At 38.4% G+C, this 27,622-nt stretch overlaps 1 protein-coding gene across 1 annotated transcript in view; it reads right to left on the reverse strand.

Annotated features, from left to right (window-relative positions):
* The window catches only part of BRIP1 (BRCA1 interacting helicase 1), a 187,215-nt gene that overhangs the window by 35,613 nt on the left and 123,980 nt on the right, over positions 1-27,622 (reverse strand). Inside the window, exon 16 of the mRNA XM_043482291.1 lies at positions 27,328-27,449. Coding sequence (XP_043338226.1) covers positions 27,328-27,449 — 122 coding nt within the window. The remainder of the gene's footprint in view (positions 1-27,327; positions 27,450-27,622) is intronic.

Here is a 27,622-nt window from a genome sequence, read left to right on the forward strand (position 1 = left end):
CAGCCACCCACTCCAGTACTGTGGCCTGGAAAATTTCACTGATAGAGGAACCTGGCAGGCTACAGTCCATAGGGTCGCAAAGCTGGACACGACTGAGCTACTTTCAGTTTCACTTTTCATAGTTAATTTACAATGTTGTATTATAAAATGCAAGTTCTGAGTGAAAGGAAATTATGTATTATGATTTTACATTTTCCATACACTGAATGAAAAAGAGGAGTTATGCTTTAAGCTGCTTTCAAGAATGCTGTGGAAACATTAAAAATATGCATCTAAAGTATAAAAATTGATATAATGAAAAGAAAATTTTGGTAACAAAAAAACCCCACTAAATTCTGTTAAATATTTATAATTTTGGCTGTGTGCAAGGTATCTGTGATAGGCAGTAAGAATACAAAGGTAAGTGAAAAACATTTTCTGCCTAGCAAGAGCTTACAAGAATAGAAACAAGTGAGTACAAATGGCCATCAAGTAAATACAAAGGTAACTCTGATTACAGTGTACAGAAGTTAAGAAACAAAATCAGCCTATGTATTTGGTACAAGAGTAATGAGGGCCTTACCTGGAAAGGCAAAGAGAATGGAAAGGAGGCCCAGTTCATAACACACAGAACTTAAGTGACAAAGAAGATACAGGGATGGGGTAAATTAGAGAGGGAAAAGTCAAAAATGACTCAACAGTTTCCAGTCACTGACAGAATCCAGTAACCCACTGAGAGAAGAGAAAAAGTACATTTAAGGAAGAAGATAAACTTGGCTTACGTCATGTTAAATAAATAACTTCTAAATCAAGAACAGAAATTGATAATGAGTTAGCTAATTAGAAAGTCAAAATAGGAAAAGTGGGGAATCAAAGATCTTATTAATAAATGATAACAATATCTATCAAACTGCTATAATGTTCCATGCACAGTGCAGTGCTTAATATGCATCATTATCTCATTTAATTCCTACAATAATCTTAAAAAGATTTTTGAGATTTTTACTGCTACCCCATGACCAACCTAGACAGCATATTAAAAAGCAGAGACATTACTTTGTGGACAAAGGTATGTCTAGTCAAGGCTATGGTTTTTCCAGTGGTCGTGGAGGGATGTGAGAGTTGGACTATAAAGAAAGCTGAATGCTGAAGAATTGATGCTTTTGAACTGTGGTGTTGGAGAAGACTCTTGAAGAGTCCCTTGGACTGCAAGGAGATCCAACCAGTCCATCCTGAAGGAGATCAGTCCTGGGTGTTCATTGGAAGGACTGATGTTGAAGCTGAAACTCCAATACTTCAGCCACCTGATGCAAAGAGCTGACTCATTTGAAAAGACCCTGATGCTGGGAAAGATTGACAGCAGGAGGAGAAGGGGACGACAGAGGATGGGATGGTTGGATGGCATCACCGACTCAATGGACATGGGTTTGGGTGGACTATGAAAGTTGGTGATGTACACGGAGGCCTGGCGTGCTGTGGTTCATGGGGTCACAAAGAGTCCGACACGACTGAGCAATTGAACTGAACTGAACTGAACTGAGTTATAAGTTAGATATTTAGAGGCAATACAGCAAATGCGTGCATATGTGCTCAGTCAAGTCTGACTCTTTGCGACCGATGGCCTATAGCCCACCAGGTCCCTCTGTCCATGGAATTTTCCAGGCAAGAATACTGGAGTGAGTTGCCATTTCCTACTCCAGGGGATCTTCCCAACCCAGGGATCGAACCCACGTCTCTTACATTTATTTGCATTGGCAGGTGGTTTCTTTACCACTAGCATCACCTGGGAAGCCCAATATAGCAAATATTAGGTTAAATAAACAAAATTTATCTCCTCAGTCTTTTATTTTTCTTTAAAATGAATTAACTTTTATGTATGAGTACATTACTTCAACTTGTTGAAAATTTTCAAGTTCTTACAATCCAAATGGCCTTTAAAATACTGCCAATATTTTACCTAGGGAAATTATTTTAGGTAGAAAGTAAAGAAAAAAAAACTTTTGAAAGTAAATATATATAAAGGCTAACTCTGAAATATTTTTTATTATATAAAGAAGGAGAGTTTTAAAAATAAATTTAAAAATTGTCTTTGGGTGAACACATTTAATTAGGGAAAGCAAAAGTAAGAGTTTGGAAAAGGTAGAAAGCTAGTACACCTCATTTTAATGACATCAGAATCTATTTCATTGTACACTTAGGAATTATCAGGCACAAAAATCAATGCCCAATTTAAAATGACATAAAGCATATGTGAAAAAGCCAGTTTCTCCTGCCAGCAAATAGCCTAAATGTTAAGTAAACCAAAGGCTGGAAGGGATTAGTTGAAATGTCAAAAGACAACCTTTTACTTTTACCTGCTCATCCTTATAATACATTCTCATCCCTCAGGCATGCTTTCCAAACAAATAGTTTCAATGTGCAGCAGCAAAAGGCCCATGGCAAGTTCTGCCATCTTGTAACTGTCAAAGAGATTAGTCTTTGATCTATTTGGGAGGTCATGTCCACATTCACATTAGCTATACAGTCTAATAGCATTATACCTGTTGACCAATGCTTCTTTAATGCCTAATGAGACAGACATTTTATATTATGGAAGTTAACTGTGAATGTTTTTTCTAAGTTTTGACAGAAAGTAAACACCATAAAGTGAGCTCAAGTGTGGTTTGGAAAGATGATCTTTTAGACCAGTTAATATTGCTTTTCAAATACATTTTACAAGGCTTTCCCAAAATAGAAAGCTATATTTAATCGTACACTCTGGAAGGAGTTTAAACCACTTGCTCCCCATCCCCAATAAATTAGTATATGTGTAATTTTGGAGGGATGTGTGAACAGCAGAGAGAAGGCAAACTATTTTATCAGAGACTGCAAACTGGAGGCCCAAAGTTGTTTTTGTGTGGCCTGTCAGTTCAGTTCAGTTCAATTCAGTTGCTCAGTCGTGTCCGACTCTTTGCAACCCCATGAACTGTAACACACCAGGCATCCCTGTCCATCACCAATTCCCGGAGCTTATTCAAACTCACGTCCATTGAGTCGGTGATGCCATCCAACCATCTCATCCTCTGTTGTCCCCTTCTCCTCCTGTCTTCAATCTTTCCCAGCATCAGGGTCTTTTCAAATGAGTCAGTCCACAGTCCTTCGCATCATATAGCCAGAGTATTGGAGTTTCAGCTTCAGCATCAGTCCTTCCAATGAATATTCAGAACTGATTTACCTCAGGATGGACTGGCTGGACCTCCTTGCAGTCCAAGAGACTCTCAAGAGTCTTCTCCATAAGCATCAATTTTTCGGTGCTCAGCTTTCTTTATAGTCCAACCTTACATCCGTACGTGACTACTGGAAAAACCATAGCTTTGACTAGATGGACCTTTGTTGGCAAAGTAGTGTCTCTGCTGTTTAATATGCTGTCTATATTGGTCATAGCTTTTCTTCCAAGGAGCAAGCGTCTTTTAATTTCATGGCTGCAGTCACCATCTGCAGTGACTTTGGAGCCCAGAAAAATAAAGTCTCTCACGGTTTCCATTGTTTCCCCATCTACTTGCCATGAAGTGATGGGACTGGATGCTATGATATTTGCTTTTTGAATGTTGAGTTTTAAGCCAACTTTTTCACTCTCCTCTTTCACTTTCATCAAGAGGCTCTTTAGTTCTTCTTCACTTTCTGCCATAAGGGTGGCATTATCTACATATCTGAGGTTATTGATATTTCTCCCAGCAATCTTGATGCCAGCTTGTGCTTCATCCAGCCTGGCATTTCACACGATGTACTCTGCATATAAGTTAAATAAGCAGGGTGACAATATACAGCCTTTCCCAAGTTGGAACCAGTCTGTTGTTTCATGTACAGTTCTGACTGTTGCTTCTTCACCTGCTACAGATTTCTCAGGAGGCAGGTCAGGTGGTCTAATATTCCCATCTGTAGCTTAAAACAATATGAACTAATTGCCAGCTCTCAACTAGTTCACTCATTTAAATAATCTATTTAACTCCTGTAACAGCTTGTGCTTGTAGCCCATTGGTTCAGATGTTACACTGACTCACAAAACATTTTTCTCATAACTGAAGTTCAACATTCACACAAAATGAAAAACACTCTTAACATGGTAGTTTCTAGACAACTGAAAATATCTCTGCATCACAGGCTAATCTGATATAAGTACAGATGAAATCCTGAATAACAAAGATAGATAATCAAGACTGAAGTGGCACTTGGGGAAATGATGTAAAAATACCCATTTAGCATACAAGCAAAAGTTTCATATGGATTTGGATTCTGATTTTACCATTACAAAATACTTGAGATCAAATGGTAAGTTCCTTAAGTCCACTAATGACTGAGATTTACTGGAGACCGTATAAGTAGTAGTATACCGATAATAGTAGTATATATGAAATAAATAAAAGGATTATACTTTATATGTCAATAAGAAATTTAAGTCACAATTTTGAACATTATTTTTTCAACTTAGCTAAACCCAACAGTGCCTTAAACACGTCTGTACAAGAGTACACTCTTACAAGCTTTATAACTAGGTTGTGAAGAAATAAATGGTGTGATAAATACAAGTTGAAACTATAAATGCATTCCTTCACTTTACCACTGCCTCATATGAAAGATGATGAAATTTGTCCAAATTCATATATATATTATTATTTTAGTAATAAATGCCTTCCTAAAAGCAAACAATATAGGCAGAATATACTTTTATTTTCTTGTATGTAAGCTTTATGACAAAAGTTCAAGCCTGGAAATAAGACTAAGAGTAAATAGTCAGCTAAACTTACTGATTAAAAATATTAAGAAAACGTTGCCTCAGAAAAATAAACACATTTGTCTAGCAAACACTTAAGAAGAATAGTTTTATCTTTAGTCAATGTACAGAACCTAAAATATAAACATTTATAGCAAACCAAATCTGGAAGACAGACACTGTGCATTAGAGACACTTATTGCTCCAGATCATCACAGTGTAAACACTTTTATCAGGATATCACAATATAAATTCCAATGATTAGAGTCCTAAACTCAGCATAAGATCTTGTATGTGAAATAATTTAGCTAGATAAAAGGAATATAGCTGGTTTTATTTCATCTGGCATATTTTCAAAATTTCTGAAACACCAAGTTAACCAAATATAGTATATGTGTTTTTTTAAAATGGGGAAAAATGGGTTTCTGCCAAGAATTAAGAAGCCAGGCTTCCTTTCAGACTTAAATACACCACAGACACACACACACACACACACACACATGAGACATGGTTTCCAACTGTTACTTTCTCTCCTTGTTACACTACACTAGGAATTGACCACAATAATCTACCAAGAAATAAGCATCAAGACATAGTAACAGTAATATAACTTATCTGACATAGGCTTTAAGGCTGCTTTGAACAATTCACCTTTTCAGAAAAACTATATTAAACCTTGTACCATAAATTGTCAGTGTTGCAACAAATAACCTAAAAATCCAAAATATAAAAAAGAACAGAGCTTCCCTGACAGCTCAGTTGTAAGGAATGTGTCTGCCAATGCAGGAGACACAGGCTCGACACCTGATCCAGGAGGATTCCACATGCCCATGGAGCAACTAAGGCTGTGGACCACAACTAGCGAGCCCATGTGCTGCAGCTACTGAAGACCGTGCAGTAGAACCTGGGCTCTGCAGCAAGAGAAGCCACCACAATAAGAAGCCTGAGCACTGCAACTAGAGTAGCCCTGCTCGCTGCAACCAGAAAAAGCCTGTGCAAAGAAACGAAGACCCAGTGCAGTGGAAATTAAATAAATAAATAAAATTTTAAAAAAGAGAGACAGGAGCCCAGGTAAAAAGCAGAAATGAGTATTTTTCTATTAAAAGAAAAAAAATGATAGCTAATCCTTTAAGACATGAAAATTCTTGTATGAACAACTATACACTTATTCTCTAAAGGGGGTTTTCCTGGTGTCTTGGCAGCAGAAAATCCACCTGCTGGTTTTTTAGCAACTGAGCCACCAGGCAAGTCCTGACTCTTGATAAGCCTGAGCTCAGCACGAATGCTACACGCTTCTTCTCTAAAGGGGTCTTCCCCGGTGGCTCCGCTAGTAGAGAACCTGCCTGCAATATGGGAGACTTCGGTTTGACCCCTGGGTTGGGAAGGTCCCCTGGAAAAGGCAATGGCTACCCACTCCAGCATTCCGGCCTGGAGAGTTCCATGGGGTTGCAAAGGGTCAGACATGACTGAGTGACTTTCACTTTTACCCAGCTTTCCTTGGTCCTAACTCTTGCTATGCCATCGAGCATCACCTACACTAGGCTGGCTCCCTTGCTCACTCAGTGATTATCACACACCTTACACCTCTTGATCAGTTGACCTCACAGAAGCAGCATGATTTATACCAGTGGCTTCTGGAATAACTGGAACTTTCTTCCTCTCCCCTGTGAAATTTTCAAGATATCAAAGACTTACACTGCACAAATCTTCCCAAAGGGTTAAATTCAAAGACCTAAGTTCACAGAATGAATCTGCTAAAGAACTACGCTGCAGCTGCTGGTGAATTCAGGTACAGCCGAGGGTCAGCCCATCCCCTCAGACACACTCAGGAAGCTTTTCTCTAGACTATACAGTTGGACGCTGGTGGTTCTGCGTGCTTGTTTGCAATGTTTTTCATCTAGTCCAAAATCATCCTTGTGTTCCTAAGGAACAGGAGAACACGCTGTTGTAACTATTTAAGCCTTTGATGGGAAAAACATTTTAAAGTGAATTTATCAGAATATGATTTTGTGTTTTAACCAATTTCTCTACATAAAAATTGTTATGGCATGATTTGCTTACAAGTTCAGAGTCCCTTCATCATTGAAACAGTGAACACAGAACAAGGTATTCTATAATAAAAAGCATTTCTTTCTCTCTCACACACACACAAAAAAAGAATCCTCCTGCCAATGTAGGAGACACAGGTTCATTCCCTGGGTCAGGAAGATCCCCTGGAGAAGGAAATGGCAACCCACTCCAGTATTCTTGCCTGAGAAATCCCATGGACAGAGGAGCCTGGTGGGCTATGGTCCATGAGACCACAGTCAGACATGACTTAGTTAGTGACTAAACAACGACAACAAATTCTGTAAAGGGCTAAGTTAAAAAATTTTTTCCTTAAAAAAGTAGGCTTTGTTAAAGCAATCGAGTTAGGCTATCCATAACAAAATATTATCTAGATAAACCTGAAAATGCTTAAATGATCATCTCTAGAAAAACCATACATATATTTTTTCTGAAGCAAGGCAATATAATGGAAAAAGCACATGTCTTAGGTAGGGTTAAAGCTTTGACATTTATTAGTTGTTTGACCTTATCCGCTGGAAAAGGGATAGGCTACCCACTCCAGTATTCTTAGGCTTCCCTTGTGGCTCAGCTGGTAAAGAATCCATCTGCAGTGCACAAGACCTGGCTTTGATCCCTGGGTTGGAAAGATCCCCTGGAGAAGGGAAAGGCTACCCACTCCAGTATTCTGGCCTGGAGTATTCCACGGACTATATAGTCCATGGGGTCACAAAGAGTCGGACAGGACTGAGCAACTTTCAGTTTCACTTTCTTTCTGACCTTGGGTAAATTACACTATCCTATCTAGCTTCCCTTCTCAGTTTTCTCCTCTGTAAATGGAAGAAAATAATTCCTGCCCACCCTACCTCATAGAGCTGGATCAAGAAATAACAATGGACATGAAACAGTAAAGCATTATATACTAGAAATAAGTTAAAAAAAAAAAAAAGAACTGGGTTGGAAGAGTCATTAATAATTCCATGTATCTAAAAAACAATATAGGCTTGGGTGGGCATTACAGGCTGTTGCAACATACAGTTGCATGTAAATGAAAATAAGTCATGGTACTGACAGAGGAGGTCATCTACCTTAGGCTGTTCATCTCAAATCAGAGTTTTGACACTTGGGTCAACTCCCTCTGAAGGCACTTAACTTAACCTATACTGCTCAATATAAGGACACATTATTTTAGGTGACTCAAAAGTTTCTTCAGCTTATGGAGTCACCATTTTTTCATTAAATATCAATGAAAATATGTACATTGGCAGCAGACACATAGAGAGCAGTGTTCAGTTTTGAAATATACCGTCTTTTTTCTAAATGACTTCTGCAATTGATCTTAATTTTTCTGAAAAATCACAACTAACATTAGCACTCCTTAATATCCTTCAAAATTCTTTTTGATCACTTTGCAACCTATGTGCTGTATTTGAAGAGAACTATACAAAACATGTTAGTGGTGTAATCTACAGAATGAGTACATGATTGTCCTCTATTAGTATAAATATTATTTCTTACATATATCTTACAATCTAGAGCTTCCCTTGTTAAAGTCACATACATGAGCCAAATACTATGAATAAAACCCTCCTAGCATTAACAACCAACAAAATGAAATATTGTCTTACATAAGAGAGCAATATGAGACTGTAAGTGGAACCCTGGGCTCTTAAAGGAAAGTGCCAATATTTAGAGGTTTTGTTAAGAGGGATGAGTAGTGCTGCATTCAGCAAGTATCAGCAACCTGCACCGATTCCTAAACAATATTCTAAGATAAAGAGGTCTCTCATGGAAGAGGCTTGTGGATGCAAAACTAAGCACTGAGACCGTGGGAGGATGGCACAAAAGTTTAGTGGCAATGGCAGGCATAGAAGCTAGAAGCTAATGCCAGTGAGAGGAGGCTCAGATTCAGATAATTAAATGCTGTGATCTTTAAACATGAGCACAAGCAAGACAAAATGTGCACGTAAGAAAAAGATTACATGAACATTAGAAAACACTGAAAATATATTTAAAACTCTGTTTATTATCTCCACAGCCCACCAAATGAGTGTTGATACTTTTGCCATCTTAGACTTTTATTATTCAGTTCAGTCACTCAGTCGTGTCTGACTCTTTGCAACTCCATACACTGCAGCATACCCAAGCTTCCCTGTCCATCAACAACTCCCTGAGCGTGCTCAAACTCATGTCCATCAAGTCAGTGATGCCATCCAACCATCTCATCCTCTGTTGTCCCCTTCTCCTCCTGCCTTCAATCTTTCCCAGCATCAGGGTCTTTTCTAATGAATCAGTTCTTCGTATCAGGTTGCCAAAATATTGGCGTTTCAGCTTCAGCATCAGTCCTTCCAATGGATATTCAGGACTGATTACCTTGAGGATTGACTGATTTGATCTCCTTGCAGTCCAAGGGAGTTTCAATAGTCTTCTCCAACATCACAGTTCAAAAGGATCAATTCTTCAGTGCACAGCTTTCTTTATGGTCCAACTCTCACATCCACACATGACTACTAGAAAAATCATAGCTTTGACGAGACGACCCTTGTCGACAAAGTAATGTCTCTACTTTTTAACATGCTGTCTATATTGGTCATAGCTTTTCTTCCAAGGAAAAAGTGTCTCTTAATTTCATAGCTGTATTCACCATTTGCAGTGATTTTGGAGCCCAAGAAAATAGTCTCTCACTGTTTCCATGGTTTCCCCATCTACTTGCCACAAAGTGATGGGACCAGATGCCACGATCTTTGTTTTTTGAATGTTGAGTTTTAAGCCACCTTTTTTCACTCTCCTCTTTCACTTTCATCAAGAGGCTCTTTAGTTCCTCGTTACTTTCTGCCATAAGGGTGGTATCATCTGCATGTCTGAGGTTATTGATATTTCTACCAGCAATCTTGATTCCAGCTTGTGCTTCATCCAGCAGACATTGCACGTGATGTACTCTGCATATAAGTTAAATAAACAGGGTGACAATATACAGCCTTGACGTACTCCTTTCCCAATTTGGAACCAGTCTGTTGTTCCATGCCTAGTTCTAACTGTTGCTTCCTGACCTGCATACAGATTTCTCAGGTGGTCTGGTATTCCCATCTCTTTAAAGAATTTCCCACAGTTTGTTGTGATCCACACAGTCAAAGGCTTTGGCATATAAAGCAGAAGTCAATAAAGCAGAAGCAGATGTTTTTCTGGAACTCTTTTGCTTTTTCGATGATACAACGGATGTTGGCAATTTGATCTCTGATTCCTCTGCCTTTTCTAAATCCCACTTGAACATCTGGAAGTTCTCGGTTCATGTACTATTGAAGCCTCGCTTGGAGAATTTTGAGCATTGCTTTGCTAGCGTGTGAGATGAGTGTGATTGTGCGGAAGTTTGAACATTCTTTGGCATTGCCTTTCTTTGGGATTTTTATTATTAAATCCAAACATACCTTTCAAAGTTAGACTTTGAAAAAACATTTATTATTTTCTACATTTGCAATATTATTGTTAGGAATGTTTGACTCAGAGCTTCTCAAATGTGAATGTGTGAGTGTGAAAGAGAGCATGTGGGTTCAGAGTACCTCAAAATCTCATATTTTATCTTAGAGAGTAATAAAGACTCTGGTTTCAGGAAGGCAAAGAATTTTTTCTCTGCCTCTTAAAAACTGAGCCCAAATTAAAAGATAAATAAGAAAGAGAAATAGTTTCATTTTCAATTAAACTAAGACAACTGCTAAATTAAACCCAAATACATGACTGTGAAAAGCACATATATGGACAAATTGTAAATGACTAAGCAGAGAGGTGAAAGTTCAAACCAAAGTACCCACAGAGCTACTGATGGGAAGAAGGCAGTTAGGCCAGCAGGAGTCCAGAGAGGCTGAGGAAATGGGTGAAAATGGGAACTACTGGAGGATATGTAACCACAAAGATGAGAGAAGAAAAAAAAAAACAGGAGGAAGATCTGAGACCCTGGAAACTTGAGACCAACACAGAAGACAAGCAAATCAAATTCCTAGGATGACAGGAAAGGAAGTCTCAGGATCTTGGCAGGTAAGAGAGTTTAAAGAGCAGCTTAAGTCTTGATTGAAGGAGGAGACTGGAAGGCTCCAGAACAGATATCTTTGGAGGAAGAAAAGAATTGACCTGTCACCTGGCAGGTTTCATAGCAAAATTGCATTGAGTGGTGCTACACAGATTTATTGAAGATCTCTTTAAAGAACTTTTTAAAAAAAATAAAAAAGCTGAAGGAAGGAAATCATTTGACTACCATGAACAATATTTTCATAGTCATGATAAAGTGAATATTGATTATGTATTTAATTAAAAAAAATTGTGATATAATGATATTGGGAGGATGTAAGGAAGGGAAAGGTGGAGTAAGTGAGCTAAAATCTTCTCTCGTATAGGAAGTAAGCAGCTACTGTCTGAAACTGATCAAATAAAGATAAAACATGGAGGTAAATATCATATGAAATAGATAAAAGAAGTGGAAAGTCACTGCTTCTCAGAAGTAGGGGCTGGTAAAGGGGTAAAAGACAAGAGGCTATTAATATAAGAAACTATCTACTGCTTTTTATCATACTGGTGCAAAAGTAATTACAGTTTTGCATTATTGAACTTTGCTGTTTGATACTGGTATATATTCTTAAATGTGGTTTTGTTAAACATCATTTTAATACACATTTCTCGCTTTATGTTGTTTTGATAATGACATTATTTGCTGTTTATTTTTATTTATTTTAGACTACAGAAACGATTTTAGACAAAAAGCAAATTCGAACAATTTTTTATTCAAGTTCAAAATGGGTCGTAAAGCAGAGGCGACAACTCACATCAACAATGCATTAGGCCCATGAATGACTGATGAACGTAAGGTGCAATGGTGGTTCCAGAAGTTTTGCAAAGGAGATAAGAGTCTTGAAGATGAGGAGCATAGTGGCCAGTCATTGGAAGTTGACAACAACCTAGAGCAATCAACGAAGCTGATTCTCTTACAACTATATGAGAAACTGCTGACAAACTCAATGTTGACCATTCTAAGGTCATTCGGCATTTGAAGCAAATTGGAAAGGTGAAAAGGCTTGATAAGTGGGTGCCTCATGAGTTGACTGAAAATTTTAAAAAATCATTGTTTTGAAGTGTTGTCTTCTCTTATTCTACACAACAACAAGCAATTTCTCAGACTGTGACCTGTGACAAAAAGTGGATTTTATGACAACCAGCAACATCAGTGGCTGGACTGAGAAGAAGCTCCAAAGCAATTCCCAAAGCGAAACATGCACCAAAACAGGTCATGGTCACTGTTTGGTGGTCTGCTGCTGGTCTGACCCACTACAGCTTTCTGGAGCCCAGCAAAACATTACATCTGAGAAGTATGCTCAGCAAATTGATGAGATGCACCAAAAACTGCAATGCCTGCAGCTAGTATTGGTCAACAGAATAGGCCCATTCTTCTCCATGACAATGCCCAACTCACTGCACACAACCAGCACTTCAAAAGTTGAAAGAAATGGGCTACAAAGTTTGGCATCATCCGCCATATTCACCTAATCTCTTGCCAATCAACTACCGTTTCTTCAAGCATCTCAACAACTTTTTGTAGGGGAAACACTTCCACAACCAGCAGAAGGCAGAAAATGCTTCCCAAAAGTTCATTGAATCCTGAAGCGTGGATTTTGATGCTACAGGAACAAACAAACTTATTCCTCTTTACAAAATGTGTTGATTGTAATGGTTCCTGCTTTGATTAATAAAGATGTATTTTCATTCCAATCCCAAAGAAAGGCAATCCCACAGAATGCTCAAACTACCACACAATTGCACTCATCTCACACACTAGTAAAGTAATGCTTAAAATTCTCCAAGCCAGGCTTCAGCAATACATGAACCATGAACATCCAGATGTTCAAGCTGGTTTTAGAAAAGGCAGAGGAACCAGAGATCCAATTGCCAACATCTGCTGGGTCATTGAAAAAGGAAGAGAGTTCCAGAGAAACATCTATTTCTGCTTTATTGACTATGCCAAAGCCTTTGACTGTGTGGATCACAGCAAACTGTGGAAAATTCTGAAAGAGATGGGAATACCAGACCACCTGACCTCCTCTTAAGAAACCTGTATGCAGGTCAGGAAGCAACAGTTAGAACTGGACATGGAACACCAGACTGGTTCCAAATTGGGAAAGGAGTACGTCAAGGCTGTATATTGTCACCCTGCTTATTTAACTTATATGCAGAGTACATCATGAGAAACTCTGAGCTGGAGAAAGCACAAGCTGGAATCAAGATTGCCGGGGAGAAATATCAATAACCTCAGACATGCAGATGATACCACCCTTATGGCAGAAAATGAAGAAGAACTAAAGAGCCTCTTGATGAAAGTGAAAGAGGAGAGTGAAAAAGTTGGCTTAAAGCTCAACATTCAGAAAACTAAGATCATGGCATCCAGTCCCATCACTTCATGGCAAATAGATGGGGAAACAGTGGAAACAGTGGCACACTTTCTTTTTCTGGGCTCCAAAATCACTGAAGATGGTGATTGCAGCCATGAAATTAAAAGATGCTTACTCCTTGGAAGGAAAGTTATGACCAACCTAGACAGCGTATTAAAAAGCAGAGACATTACTTTGCCAACAAAGGTCTGTCTAGTCAAGGCTATGGTTTTTCCAGTGGTCATGTATGGATATGAGAGTTGGATTGTGAAGAAAGCTGAGCGCCAAAGAATTGATGCTTTTGAACTGTGGTGTTGGAAGACTCTTGAGAGTCCCTTGGACTGCAAGGAGATCCAACCAGTCCATCCTAAAGGAGATCAGTCCTGGGTGTTCATTGGAAGGACTGATGTTGAAGCTGAAACTCCAATACTTTGGCCACCTGATGTGAAGAGCTGACTCATTTGAAAGGACCCTGATGCTGGGAAAGATTGACAGCAGGAGGAGAAGGGGACGACAGAGGATGGGATGGTTGGATGGCATCACCGACTCAATGGACATGGGTTTGGGTGGACTATGGAAGTTGGTGATGTACATGGAGGCCTGGCATGCTGCAGTTCATGGGGTCACAAAGAGTCGGACACGACTGAGCAACTGAACTGAACTGAACTGATCTGAGCCTAGTTAAGATTTAAAATTCATGGTCCGAAGCCACAATTACTTTTGTACTAACCTAATATAAATCAGGCTCTTAGTAAAAGCTTGACTGGACTTTTTTTCAACTTTTAAAAAAAGTAATTAAAAAACAAATGCAGATTGATCATTTAATTCATGGCATACACTTGTATATTTCACTATATAAAGCAATGGTGTTCAACTGAGAGTGATTTTGTCTACCAGAAGATACTGGCAGTATTGAAGACATTTTTGGTTGTCATAACTGGTGGGGGAGAAGGGCTTGCTGCTGGCATGTAGTCCAGAGATGCAGTTAAACATCCTACAATGCACAGGGCATCGCTCACAACAAAGAATTATCCTGCCCCAAATGTCAACAGTGCCAAGCTTCAGAGACTCTGCTATTAAGCTGAGAACAAATCTGATTTTCTTGATGCAACAGAAAATTATACTATGACTTAATATATATTTTACTATACTCCCTAGCACACTGGGGCTACTCATCCCCAAATTAGAAAGCATATACTGAACTCATTCCCAAGATATCAAACCTTAACCTCAGTGAAAAACAGGAAAGACTGGTGTTATAAACACTGAACAGTGATGTCTTCTACAGTTTATATTATCTTTGACCTTGCATGTATGCATGCTAAGTCACTTCAGTCGTGTCTGACTCTGCAACCCTACAGACTGTAGCCCGTTAGGCTCCTCTGTCCATGGGATTCTCCAGGCAAGAACACTGGAGTGGGTTGCCATCTCCTTCCCCAGGGGATCTTTCCAACCCAGGGATTGAACCTGCGTCTCCTGTGCCTCCTCCATTGACAGGCAAATTCTTTATCACTGAGTCAACCTGGGAGGTTTTATAATTGGGAAAAAAACAAACAAGTGATACACTCATCTAAAGTCCATCTCATATCTGCACCCTGTAGGGCTCAAGAGAATCTAACTAAGTAAATTTAAAATCCACTACAACGGAGAATAGTGTGGAGATTTCTTAAAAAACTGGAAATAGAACTGCCATATGACCCAGCAATCCCACTTCTGGGCATACACACCGAGGAAACCAGATCTGAAAGAGACACGTGCACCCCAATGTTCATCGCAGCACTGTTTATAATAGCCAGGACATGGAAGCAACCTAGATGCCCATCAGCAGACGAATGGATAAGGAAGCTGTGGTACATATACACCATGGAATATTACTCAGCCATTAAAAAGAATTCATTTGAATCAGTTCTAATGAGATGGATGAAACTGGAGCCTATTATACAGAGTGAAGTAAGCCAGAAAGATAAAGAACATTTACAGCATACTAACACATATATATGGAATTTAGAAAGATGGTAATGATAACCATATATGCAAAGCAGAAAAAGAGACACAGATGTACAGAACAGACTTTTGGACTCTGTGGGAGAAGGCGAGGGTGGGATGTTTCGAGAGAACAGCATCGAAACATGTATATTATCTATAGTGAAACTGATCAGCAGCCCAGGTTGGATGCATGAGACAAGTGCTCGGGCCTGGTGCACTGGGAAGACTCAGAGGGACTGGGTAGAGAGGGAGGTGGGAGGGGGGATCGGGATGGGGAATACATGTAAATCCATGGCTGATTCATGTCAATGTATGACAAAAACCACTACAATACTGTAAAGTAATTAGCCTCCAACTAATAAAAATAAATGAAAAAAAAAAAGAAAATCCACTACAACGAAACTACTGCTCTGAAGGAAAAAAATTAAAATTATATTCAGAACTTAATTCCACCACTTCCCTTGAGGTAGTCTGCTGACTATGCTCTGTGCCAACAGAAGTTGAGTCAATCAACCTTACAAGTCCCCAGGGTGATAAATTTACTTTTAAAACTTTCAACCTGCCATGAAAGCAAAAGTAAAATATAAAGGTTTTAAATAGCTTGTTCTCACCAAAGAACAAGATAAACACAGGAAAAGCACTTTAGAATTTTTCAAAAAAACAAAGCTTTTTAAAAACTTTATTAATTATCCAAAGGTTTAACTTCTAGTGATATTCAGGCATGGCTTTTTTTTCTGAAGAAAATACAATGATATGAGTACTGGAAGAAAAGGCTATCAACCAGACTTACTGAAAATTTTGTGCTTTTTAAATGATTCCTCCCCAAAACCCAAAATATTCTTTTAAGAAGTACGGGAAATTTTTTTAAAATTAAAAATACCTCAGCAGTTCATCCATTTATTTTATGTCTTAATTTTTGTTTTTCAGGAGGGATGGAAACAAAGTTTGGTTATCTCATTTTTCTCTGTGCAAGGCAAATTATAAGTTGTCAATGTAGGTGGAATAATTAGGCTTAAACTAGATTTTAATTTTTGATTTCAAGGTTTACTTACAATCTGCTTTAATACTTTTGGCCAAACTATCTTAAAAGAAAGAAAAAAAAAGAAGCTGGAAAAAAGTTTTCTGAGTAGGAAAAAACAGTTTCAGTAATGAGGATAAACTTATTCTAGACATTCAGAGGTGACTAGGTTTTTCTTCCATATCTGTGATTTGGCCTAAATGTTTCCAACAATTCCAACAGCAAGCTGCTGGACTCCTAAAGAGTTTAAGCCCTTTAAGTTTCTATACACAGTCACTTCCCCTGGGTAACCACGTATTATTATCAGGGTTAGATCCAGGTGGGTTTCTATATCAGATGCTATATTATACAACTCCACTGCATTCTGACTTCAGACTATTCCTGGATCTGGTTTCCCATAGCTTAAAATAAAGTCTCAAATCCTTAAAATGCCACACAGGGCTCTAAATGATTTGGCTCTCTGAGTAAGTCTCCCAGCCTCTATTCACATGCCGTTCTCCCCAAATCACGCTCTACCTCCACTTCTTTCAATTCCTGGGAATTTCCCACCTGAGGGCCTTAGCATATGCTGTTCTATCTGCTGAGAATACTCTTATCCATTCTGCTGAACTACATAACTCCTAGCCTTCTTTCCTATGTCAGATTAAATATCACTTTCTCAGGAAGTCTTTCTTTTACCCCCACAGACTAGGTCAGGATCCTGTTATACATTCTCATAGTTCCTGTGACTTTTTTCTTACAGCCTTCATCACAACTGTAATTAAGTGTTTCTTTATTATTTTAATTTCAGCATTCCTCACTAAACTCTAAGTTCCATGAGACAAGGGGCTATAATCTGTGAGTGTATCACCGCGTCACCAGTCTATAAAGTACCTGATACTCTAGCCAGATATTAAAAAAATAACTGTTTCACTATTCTGAATAGTCTTAATAATTTGAATAGTTTTATAAACTGGCTTTGATGAGGCCATTCCATTTTATCAAATGTATGTATTTTTCAACGTAGACAAGATTCAAATCTCCTTTCTCTGGCTCCTCCACCTACTTGACCCAAATAAGCCAAAGTAAATGGGTATCTAGCTGGGAGGTGAAAGGTGTTACTCAACTTCACCTTCCCTAAGCATCAGAACACCCAGATTCTATCCAACCAAAACATCCTGCTACACATTCAAGTCCTTTACTAAATTACAGACATCATTAAAAATGGCATCTTGTTCATTTTTGCACTGACTATACTTAGTACAAATTGTGACAGTTTGTTAGTAAATGAATAAGTGAATGCTGAAACACTCAAGATCATTAACACAATGATGAAAGTGACTCAAAAGGAATATATGAACCTACTCAAAATTATTAGGAAAAATTTTTGTTTCTGAAATCAAGTTTGTCTTGATATCCCTTGCATTCCTGCCTTCATTCATCTACTTGGGAATATTCACACTGCTGCCAAAGCAACAAGAATAATGAAGGAACAACATCAATCTATTTAAAAAGAAATATCAGACTAAAGAATTCTAATACTGCCATCGTCTCAATATTTTGACACTTGAAAGCACTGGTTTACTGTGTATTCAATTTCATTAATGCCGTTATCCTTCAGGGCAAGCAATGGATAACAGCCCTTTTCTGAGGTTTATAAAACTGCCAAGAATGCATGGAAGCTTATAAATTTATGTGTTTTGTTAATTTAACAAAATTAAAATAGATGCTGGTATTTTTCAATCATTAATGTAATTTTTCAAAATTGATTAAAAAATAAAATACTTAAATAATTCAGTTCAGTTACCTTCAGGACTAAAGTTTCCTAAATGAAAAAAGGAATTCATAATGATTATCATATGCCAATACTAAGATCACTATCTGAATTTTAAATAGTCTTCAAATGAAATCTAGCTTGTTAGCTCAACATACTATATTACTAAAGCAAAATAATACACAAATATAAAATTTATTATCTCAGTTATTCTCATCATTGTTCTGATACTGCTTTTCTGATACTGCATATTATCATCAAATTTTATTAAACCTACTGTAGAAATCTAAGGTACAAACTTGAACATTTATAAAGCATAAAATTTTTTAGGTACATGCCATGGCTTCATGAATTTTTCTTCATAGGAAAAAGGCACAATACCCATGAAGGGAGAATATTTTTTACACTATTAAACTGTGTTATGGATAAAAATGTAAATAAATGCAAATAAAATGGAACTTTAAAATCTAAATACTGTACCTTATAACATCTCACAAATTATGACCATGCCACCAATCTGAGATGTGGATGCCTGAATTATAAAGTTGAAGGCTGTTGTAAGTTTTTAGATCATACTAATTGGCCAAAGGATTTGCTTTAGATACCCACTAAAAGAGCAGTGCTGTTATACTGTGACTTAATTGCATTAAAAGAAAACAACTTTTCTTTCAGTTATGTTTTTCCACCACCATCTAATCATATAAAGGCCTTGGTTCCCTCTCCTGCCCCTCAAATACTTTGCTTTAGTGCACAGAAAGTTTTCTTTCCAGCTATTACACGATTAAGTATGTCCTTATAGAATGATCAGAAGCATCTGGGAAAGGTGGAAGTGAAAAAAATCCTCACTGGGAAAGTTAGCTTAATGCGTGCCCTTCAGAGTGGCCCATTATCAACATTTCATAGTGGGTTTCTTTATTTTCAGGTCCCCAAGGTACGTGCCATAAATTATGACTTGAACTAAACAAGTCACACTTGGCTCCAAAATGAAATTTTCCTACCTCTACTTTCTAGTCCCCAAGGTGGGAAGAGGAAATCCTGGTCACAGCCAAAGAAGTCATATTTTTGGCTCCAACATACATTTTCCTGCTTCTCTAAAAGCCAAACTCTGCAATTGAGACTACAAGAGTCTTAAGTTAGTATTTTAAACTATATTTTAATTTTTACTTCCATAATCTGTCTCAAATTTAAGAAAAAAAATTTTAGTATCATAAAATTAATGTCGTTGCCTTCTTTTTCCCACTCAGGTCACCTTTGTAATTTAGACACTAACCTTAACTCTTTAAAATATGAATTCAAATTCAAATGAAACAATAGAGAAAATAAGGCAGAAATAGACTGTTTCATTTCCATAATATAAAATATTTCAGATGTTCATTTATAAATAATTTCTACTTATTTTGCATGGTAGATTAAGTATTAATGTAAAAGAAAACTGAAAAGTCCTAATTTATGGTCCAGATATGCAGATGACACCACCCTATGGCAGAAAGTGAAAAAGAACTAAAGAGCCTCTTGATGAAAGTGAAAAAGGAGAGTGAAAAAGTTAGCTTAAAGCTCAACATTCAGAACATCCCAGCACTTCATGGCAAACAGATGGGGAAACAGTGGAAACAGTGGCTGACTTTATTTTTGGGGGCTCCAAAATCACTGCAGATAGTGATTACAGCCATGAAATTAAAAGACGCTTACTCCATGGAAGGAAAGTTATGACCAACCTAGACAGCATGTTAAAAAGCAGAGACGTTACTTTGCCAACAAAGGTCCATCTAGTCAAGGCTATGGTTTTTCCAGTGGTTGTTGTATGGATGTGAGAATTGGACTGTGAAGAAAGCTGAGCGCCGAAGAATTGATGCTTTTGAACTATGGTGTTGGAGAAGACTCTTGAGAGTCCCTTGGACTGCAAGGAAATACAACCTGTCCACCCTACAGGAGATCAGTCCTGGGTGTTCATTGGAAGGACTGATGCTGAAGCTGAAACTCCAGTACTTTGGCCACCTCATGCGAAGAGTTGACTCACTGGAAAAGACCCTGATGCTGGGAGGGATTGGGGGCAGGAGGAGATGGGGATGACAGAGGATGAGATGGCTGGATGGCATCACCAACTCAATGGGCATGAGTTTGAGTAAACTCAGGGAGTTGGTGAGGGACAGGGAGGCCTGGCATGCTGCGATTCATGAGGTTGCAAAGAGTTGGACCCAATTGAGCAACTGAACTGAACTGAACTGATGGTCCAATAATTTGAAGTATTGCTTTAGGTTTGGAAGAACCATTTACAGAAATCATTTAATTCATCATCTCATTTTATAGAAAATAAGAATATGGCAGACAGAGCCTGGGGTAATTCCCAGAGAGTATAACCCTCTGACCTTGAGTGTGAGCAGAACCTGTGACTTGCTTCTGGCCAAAAGAATACGGCAAGAGTGATGGGGAAGTCATCCCTTGATTAGACCATGTTATAAGGTAAAGGTGTGTAAGTTATTCCTCTTATGTTGTTATGTGATTCCATCTTAAGAGGCTGGAGCTAGACAGTATCTCGTCGGCCTTGAAGAAGTAACCTGACATGCTGTGAGTGGGCTTGTAAGGCGACCACACAACAAGGAATCCCAAGCAGCCTGCAGGGCATGAGAGCAGCTCTTGGCTGGGCCAGTCCTACCACTACCCCATAAGCAGAAAATTCTGCCAACATCGTAAAGGAGCTTGGAAGAAGATCCCAAGATCCAGATGAGAAAGCAGCCCAGCTGGCACACTGTTTGGTGTTCTGTGGAACCATGAGCAGAGGACCCAGCCAAGCCATGCCCAGATTCCTGACCATGGAAACTGTGACATAAGAAATGTGTGCTGTTTTAAGTCACTATGTTTGTGGTAACTTGTAACAGGGCAATGAAACACTAATACAAATAGAGCCACTATAATCAATATACCCTCTCTATTAACATACTCTACTATGTATTAGATAGGGTGTAAAATACTATTGGAATTGAGTACTCCCTTCATAACACCTTTAATGATTCATGATTGTAACAACACACTGTACTGCCTTATTATGATATATATGAATGTCTACTACTGTCCTACTCATCATCTAATAATGATCACTATCATTATCATGCCTTAATTAAAGAGTCTAGGAATGAAGGACTGTTTTTCTTTCTTTAATGTTAAGTAAAATAAACAACAAAACCAAATACTATTTTGATAACTTATTTAAAATGTATTTAAATTTAGTTTTGGGCTTCCCTGGTAGCTCGGTTGGTAAAGAATCTGTCTGCAATGCAGGAGACCCTGGTTCGATATCTGGATCAGGAAGATCCCTTGGAGAAGGGATAGGGTACCTACTCAGTATTCCTGGGCTTCCCTAGTGGCTCAGATGGTAAAGAATCTGCCTGTAGTGCAGGAGATCTGGGTTCGATCCCTGTGTCAGAAAGATCCCCTGGAGGAGGGCGTGGCAACCTATTCCAGTATTCTTGCCTGGAGAATCCCAAGTACAAAGGAGCCTGGAGGGTTACAGTCCATGGGGTTGCAAAGAGGTGGACACAACTGAGTGACTAAGAACACACAAATTTAGTTTTAATTAATTTTACTTTTATATTTAATAGTTATAATAAATATATTTAAATATAAAAGTACATATTTAAGACTTAAACTAAATATAAATATATTAAACAATAAACATCTGAAACAGGAGGAAAGAGGGCAGGGCACAACCTTTGCAAGAATGACATAGCCTGAGGGCCCAACATAAAATGATGATTAAAACCAACTATCTCCAAGATGGCAGACAAGTCAATTTCAACTAGACCGTGATCCTTAGTATATGCTCAATGTAACACATCAGCAAGCGAAATGACATACCCAGAGGCGCCATGACAGTTCCAAGGCTGACCATCAAAGACCAAAAAAGCGAGCAGTGGGCCAATTCCTGGAAATCCCCGTTTCTTCCCATAAATGACTGGAATAATCCTCCCATTCATTAGCCTACGCAATTATCCAGCTCATGAAAGCTAACCACACCACGTTTCAAGGTCACAGTCACCCTCTGCAATGGCCTCACACTCTGTCTGTGGAGTATTTCTCTCTGAATTAATCCACTTCTTAACTATCACTTTGTCTCTCACTGAATTCTTTCTGCAATGAGACATCAAGAACCTGAGATTCATCAGGTCCTGAAACCAGGTCTGTGAACTCACTTGGAAGAGTGTGGGTCTTGGCCGGGTTCAAATCTCAGCCATGTGGATTAGAGTACCAAACTGGGTTTTAGCTTGGTTTGAGTCCCAGCTTTGTGGGTTCAAGTCCCAAGCAGGGTTTTGGATGGGATCGAGTCCTGGCACATGGGTTAAAGTCCCAGCCTGAGGTAAATGGTTTTATATCTAATCCTTAATTAAACTAATTTACTGAACACTCACTATATTCCAAGGCAATATTTATGTGTGGAGACAAAGATAGTTAAGAAATTGTCCTTATCTTTGAGGTCCACCATCAAACAGACTATAAATCATATTTATTAACACTAAAATATAATGGAGAAGGAAATGACTATCACTCCAGTATTCTGGCCTAGAGAATTCCAGGGACAGAGCAGCCTGGTGGGCTATAGTCCATGGGGTTGCAAATAATCAGACACAACTGAGTGACTAACACACATACAAAATACACTATAATGAAGGCAGTGTAAATATGTGTTTTCAGTTCAGTTCAGTTCAGAAGCTCAGTTGTGTCCCACACTTTGCAACCCCATGGACTGTAGCACACCAGGCTTCCCTGTCCATCACCAACTCCTGGAGCTTGCTCAAACTCATGTCCAACATCTCATCCTTTGTTATCCCCTTCTTTTCCTGCCTTCAATCTTTCCCAGCATCAGAGTCTTTTCCAATGAGTCAGTTGTTTACATCAGGTGGCCAAAGGATTGGAGTTTCAGCTTCAGCATCAGTCCTACCAATGAATATTCAGGACTGATTTCCTTGAGGACTGACTGGTTGGATCTCCTGACAGTCCAAGGGACTCTCAAGAGTTTTCTCCAACACCACAGTTCACAAGCATCAATTCTTCAGCACGCAGCTTTCTTTATGGTCCAACTCTCACATCCATATACGACTACTGGAAAAACCATAGCTTTGACTAGATGGACCTTTGTCCACAAAGTAATGCCTCTGCTGTTCATAACCCAGGGATATAACCCAGGTATCCCATATTGCAGGCGGATTCTTTACCATCTGAGCCACCAGGGAAGTCCAAGGATATTGGAGTGGGTAGCCTCTCCCTTTTCCAGGGGAACTTCTCAACCCAGCAATCGAACTGGGGTCTCCTGCATTGCAGGCAGATTCTTTATCAGTTGAGCTACCAGGGAAGCCCTAAGTATGTGCTTTAGGAAGTATAAATAAAAATAGTGGTAAAACTTACTATGCGGGTAAATATAAAAGCAAATATTATTGAATTTTTATAACTTTTTAAAAGAAAAATACATTAAAGAATAATTATAAATTAAACTAATGGCATACACTATATAAAGGTGTAATCTACGTAACAGAGAAAGGGAGAGACAGAGATTAAGATGTTACTTCTAACCCCTAGGGTAACAGTAAGAAAATAACTAAAAAATATATACAAAAGGAGAGAAGGGAATCAAAATACTACACAACAAATAAAAAAAAAAAAAGGCTAAACAAAAAGGAATTGAGGAAAAGGCACATAAGACAGGCAGAAAACAGTTAAATGGTAAAACTAAGCCCTTCCTTAACAATGATTACTTTAACTGGATTAAACTCTCCAATAGAAAGGCAGAGATGGCAGAATGAATTAAAAAACATAATCCAATAATATGATGTCTACAAGAGACTCATTTTAGATATAAGGAAGCTGCTGCTGCTAAGTTGCTTCAGTCGTGTCCGACTCTGTGCGACCCCATAGATGGCAGCCCACCAAGCTCCCCCGTCCCTGGGATTCTCCAGGCAAGAACACTGGAGTGGGTTGCCATTTCCTTCTCCAATGTATGAAAGTGAAAAGAAAGTGAAGTCGCTCAGTCATCTGACTCTTAGCGACCCCATGGACTGCAGCCTACAAGGCTCCTCCATCCATGGGATTTGCCAGGCAAGAGTACTGGAGTAGGTTGCCATTGCCTTCTCCATAAGGAAGCTAGATCCATCTTATAACATATATAAAAATTTACTCAAAATAGATCAAATATTTAAATTTAAGAGCTAAAACTATGAAACTCTTTGAAAAAAACATAAAGGGCAAAGCTTCATGACCATGGATTTGGCAACAGCTTACTAAATATGACACCAAAAGCACAGGCAAAAACAGCAAAACATAATGTGGACTCTATTAAAATTTCAAACTTCTGTATTTTTTATATCCTAATTGACTCACTGGAAAAGACCCTGATCCTGGGAAAGATTGAAGGCAGGAGAAGAAGGTGATGACAGGATATCTTATACCCTGCCTGCACTGCAGGCAGATTCTTTACTATCTGAGCCACCAGGGAAGCCATAAACATGCTTTAATTATTATTATTATTATTATTTTTTTTTTAAAGGCCAAGGCTCCTTTTTGGAATCTTTATTCTTAGCCCTTTATCATATGTAGTGGAAAATATCCCCCCACCACCACTATTGACTTAGGGCTTGGGCATGTGACATGCTTTAGGCAGCATGTTAGCTAATGTGACAGAGGCAGGTGTTTGATAATTGCTTAGACAGTCAAGCTGGCCTCCTACACCTCTGCCATTGCAATGATAACATGTTGTGGCTGGTCTGTTGGTTCACAAAGGATGAGATACATGTACAGCAGAGCTGATCCAGTTGAATTCAACCTCTGCTGGTCAAACCATAGCAAGGTGACTAAGTCCAGCTGAAATCATCTATTGCCCACCCCACCCTCAGAGATGTTGACCCACAGTGAATGACCAGTGTTTCGAGCCCCTGAATTTTAGAATTGTTTGTTAGGAAGAACTGACCCAGAAATATGGCATCAAGAAATAGACTTTCCCTTACAAGTCTTTCCAGTAAAGACTTTTCTTCTTCATCTGTCCCTTGATCCTGCAGCTTAGACTATTCCTGGGTCCACCTACTTGCCCCCTTTAGGAACCACTAGGGAAACTCCTTAAGAATCACCTTCCTCCTCTCTGTGCAGACCTCACTGAAGCTTCTGTGATTTTGCTGTTTTATATAACTAGAGCCACTGGATTTCAAATAAGCACAAATGACAAGCAGGACCACGACTGAGGAATGTCAGAGCATGTCACAGGTATCTTTTTTTTTATTTTTAAATGACAGACTGAGATGTTGCCTGGGAAGAACTTATCCTGAGGAAAGAAAGCATTATGAAGCCCAAGACTGGTGCAATAAACAACACCCAGAATCACAGCTGTTGTGAAAGAGTATAGAGAAAACAGAAGGTAAATGTATTTTTTTTCTTTACAAGTAAACACTATTTAATTTTAAAGATTTTTTCAAAGAATAACAAAATAAACAATTATATTCTCACTATATTTTCTTTCAGCTTGTTTTTTAGTAAAACAAACATTATAGGAAAAGCTAAAGTCACTGTGAACAGGAAAAGTCCCTTATAACTAGTTAAGCTAGTTAGTAGTTAATATTAACTAGTTAATAAAGTCCCTGATAACTACCTCCAAAATCATTCCTTTCTCTTCTCATACATAATCACTATTATGAGTTTGATGGAATCCTTTCAGGGCTTGTTACTTTGTGAGTGTGATATTTAATAGAACCCAGTTATTAGCCATAAAGCTATCTCCTTTTCCCGCTCTCAAGGACTCATATACAGGTCTGAAAGTGAAAGATGATACAAGCAAAAGGTGAAAGTGCTAGTTTCAGGGAAAAAATTTATATTTAAGACATGGGAAGAACGCGTGGTAGAAAGTGTGGGATTCTCTCTGCTTAAACAAAGCAGCATCTATACAGTAATAAAGTACTGTAAATATACTCAAGATAAAATGTTAAGACATTCAGAAAAGACAGTACCACTGCTAAGAGCAGAGCCATCAACAGCACTCAGCTTCAGTGGAATGAGCATTAATGCCACTAAGGGTGAGCCCAACAGTGTTCTTGAGTAGATGTCTACTGTTTCATCATAGTACTAGTCAGAGGCAGCATTAGCTATTTTAGAAAAGGAGCCCTAATGAACGTCATCAAAACTCTCAGTACTAACACTGGTGGCTGGAGAAAGGCAATGGAAGCCAACAAAGTAACTGAAGACTGAAAGGATTAAATATCCCTTGAGAAAAAAATAAATAAATGAATAAATATCCCTTGAGGACTTTCAGAAATATTGAGGAGGACCAGAGGTTAGGAGAGTGTAGGAGCTAACTTGAGAAATATTAACATTGTTAATACTATATAATTACAAATGTCTAGTAAAATATTAACAATGAAAAAGATAATTACCGAGGGAAAGAATTCTTGCTTTAATATGAGCTCCTAACAGGTTGCATCCTGAAAGGGATACAGATTATACTCAAGAGTCAGAAAACCTTAAGTCTTGGTCTCAGATTCCTAGCACCTTCAAATTCCTGTAGGAATAAAAGAAAATTCTTCCCAATAAAGATAACATCACCCTAGGCTTCAAATTATTACTACAAATAATTTTCAAAAATTTTTAGTAAACAATCAGTGACAGTGAAACAAAACTCCTATTTCTGGCCAAGGCAGAATAACTTGTTTTAGGAATATTCCTCCCACTGTAAGTAACTGTAAATTGGACAAACTAAATAAAGCAACTGCTTTCAGGGGGGGCAGACAGAGGGCAGCATAAGACTGTAATCTCAGAGACAAGGGAAATCCAATAGGTGAACTCCACGACTCTCAGTGCTCCTCCAGGTATAACTTTTCAACAATAGCACAGAACACAGAAGTACAAGCAGAGTACGGTGGTCCTGCTGAGCTGAAGTGGAAGACAGCAGAACTTGTAGCAGCAAAAATCACTGAAATCTGCAGGGCAAGACATGGCATTGGAGAGAAGGAAGATCGAATAAGGGCCCTAGAATTCCCTAGGGGGGTTCTCTGTCAGTCTGTGGCTCAGAGTCAGATAAAACACAGATTGCTGGGCTCTGTCTCCAGAGTTTCTGATTCAGGAGGACTGGGTGGAGCCTGCAAATATGTAGTTCTACTACTTGATGCTGATGATGCTGACGACACAGGTGGTACTGATGCTCCTGATCCAGTCCCATACTTTGAAAATCATTCTTTTTAAGTAAAAGACAGTGCAGGTTAAAAATAAAATAAACCATATCTACTAAACCTTTCTCACTCATTCTGAATCACTACAGCATTAACATAGAATGTCTGAGGATAAAAGAAAAATGTACAGTTAACTTTACACAAAACGAACAACTTCTGTGATAAATACAACTTCTAAGGCATTGATGGCCTACCTGAAGATCTTTCACATTGGGAAAAGGAATTCCTATTGTTACGACAGCACGGGCATTATCATCTGAGAAATCCAGACCCTCACTCACTTTACCACGACAAACTGCCACCAGGAGGGCTCCATCTTAAGCAACAGAAAATCAACATTTTTAAAAGCATAATCAAGATTCCCAGAAAATGTCTTATTCTTATCATTTTGAAAAGATCTGATTATTAACTATAATATCAAATTAAAAAGAATCAAAATTAAAAACTACTATAAGATAAAGTTTTTAAAGCTCAATGTCTTCAAATAAA

Source organism: Cervus canadensis, chromosome 1 (assembly GCF_019320065.1).
Source record: "Cervus canadensis isolate Bull #8, Minnesota chromosome 1, ASM1932006v1, whole genome shotgun sequence".
NCBI classification, from domain to species: Eukaryota; Metazoa; Chordata; class Mammalia; order Artiodactyla; family Cervidae; genus Cervus; species Cervus canadensis.